This window comes from Monoraphidium neglectum, assembly GCF_000611645.1.
Source record: "Monoraphidium neglectum strain SAG 48.87 unplaced genomic scaffold scaffold06556, whole genome shotgun sequence".
Lineage (NCBI taxonomy): Eukaryota > Viridiplantae > Chlorophyta > Chlorophyceae > Sphaeropleales > Selenastraceae > Monoraphidium > Monoraphidium neglectum.
Window position 1 is genome coordinate 1 of NW_014007088.1, and position 1,090 is coordinate 1,090.

The following is a 1,090-nucleotide window of genomic DNA, read 5'->3' on the forward strand; positions in this document are numbered from 1 at the left end:
ACCCAGCATCGTGCTGCGTGCGGAAAACGTGCACTCAAAGTACGAGTGGATCTCGCGGCTGCAGCGGGCCGCCTCCGGCGTACCCGCTCCCGCGCCCGCCCAGCAGCAGCAGCCCCAGTCCGCGGACCCCTCGCGGCGCGCCAGCAAAGGTGCGGGCTGCGGCGGGCGGCCGCACCCCGCTTTCCGCTGTGACCTCGCTATCTCACTCTGATTTCTTGGATAGGACGCTGCGGGGTCTCCTTCTCAGGCTTCCCCAGTTTTTCAAAAGGTGCATGTACCTCTTGCACTTGCACCAGTCAAGCAGCTGGTCAAACCTGGTCAATCGTCAACGCGCCGATTGCTCCTGACCGCCGACCGCACGGCCTCTCCCCGATTTCGGTTGTGCTGCCGCCAGACCCCGAGCTCAGCACGCTCAGCACGGCCAGCAGCACCTCGGACGCCGGCGGCGGCTTCGGCATCGGCATCGCCCCCGTCGCCGGCCCGCCGCCGCCCGGCTCGCTGCCGCCGCCGGTGGACGGCGCCGCGGCGGCGGCGGCGGAGCTCGAGCGGCGCAACAGCCTGGAGCACATCGCCAACACGCGGCTGGGGCAGGGCGCCAAGTTCTTCAGGGCGGATGACTTGAGGGACGAGCACGGGCGGCTGCTGCCGGCGCCGGGGATTGTGCTCGCGCCGGGCGCGCCGCCGGCGGGCGGTGAGGCGGCGGGCGGCGGGGGCGCTGGGTGGCTGGGGAAATCAGGCAATTGCCTGGTGCTGTCTTGTGTCGGCTACCACATATCATACCTTGCGCGCGTGTTGGATGGATTCCTTGGGTCAGGTCGCGAGGCCTTTGCAGGGGGCCGCCCCTTCTGTCCTCTTGCCGACGGCCCTTGTGCACGCCCCGCCCCGCCCCGCCCACGCTCCCGCCGCGTCCCCTGCTTCTCCAACCCCCCCTTGACCCCGGCCCAACCCTTTTTTAGGCAAGGGCGCGGCGGCGGGGCGGTTGCAGGCGCTAATGAGCAGCGGCGGCGGCGCCAAGGCGCCCAGCATGCAGGAGACGTGGGAGGGGCGGTACGAGCAGCTGATGGAGCAGTTTGCGCAGGTGGGTGTGGGG

The 1,090-nt window shown here is 70.5% G+C and overlaps 1 protein-coding gene across 1 annotated transcript in view; it reads left to right on the top strand.

Moving 5' to 3' along the window:
* Window positions 1-272: 272 nt before the first annotated feature.
* MNEG_16593 (dynamin-related GTPase) overlaps window positions 273-1,090 on the top strand; it is a gene marked incomplete at both ends in the record, with an annotated part of 2,544 nt that continues 1,726 nt past the window's right edge. The window contains 3 exons of the mRNA XM_014034937.1: window positions 273-324; window positions 395-691; window positions 957-1,078. Of these exons, the coding sequence (XP_013890391.1) occupies window positions 273-324; window positions 395-691; window positions 957-1,078 (471 nt within the window). The remainder of the gene's footprint in view (window positions 325-394; window positions 692-956; window positions 1,079-1,090) is intronic.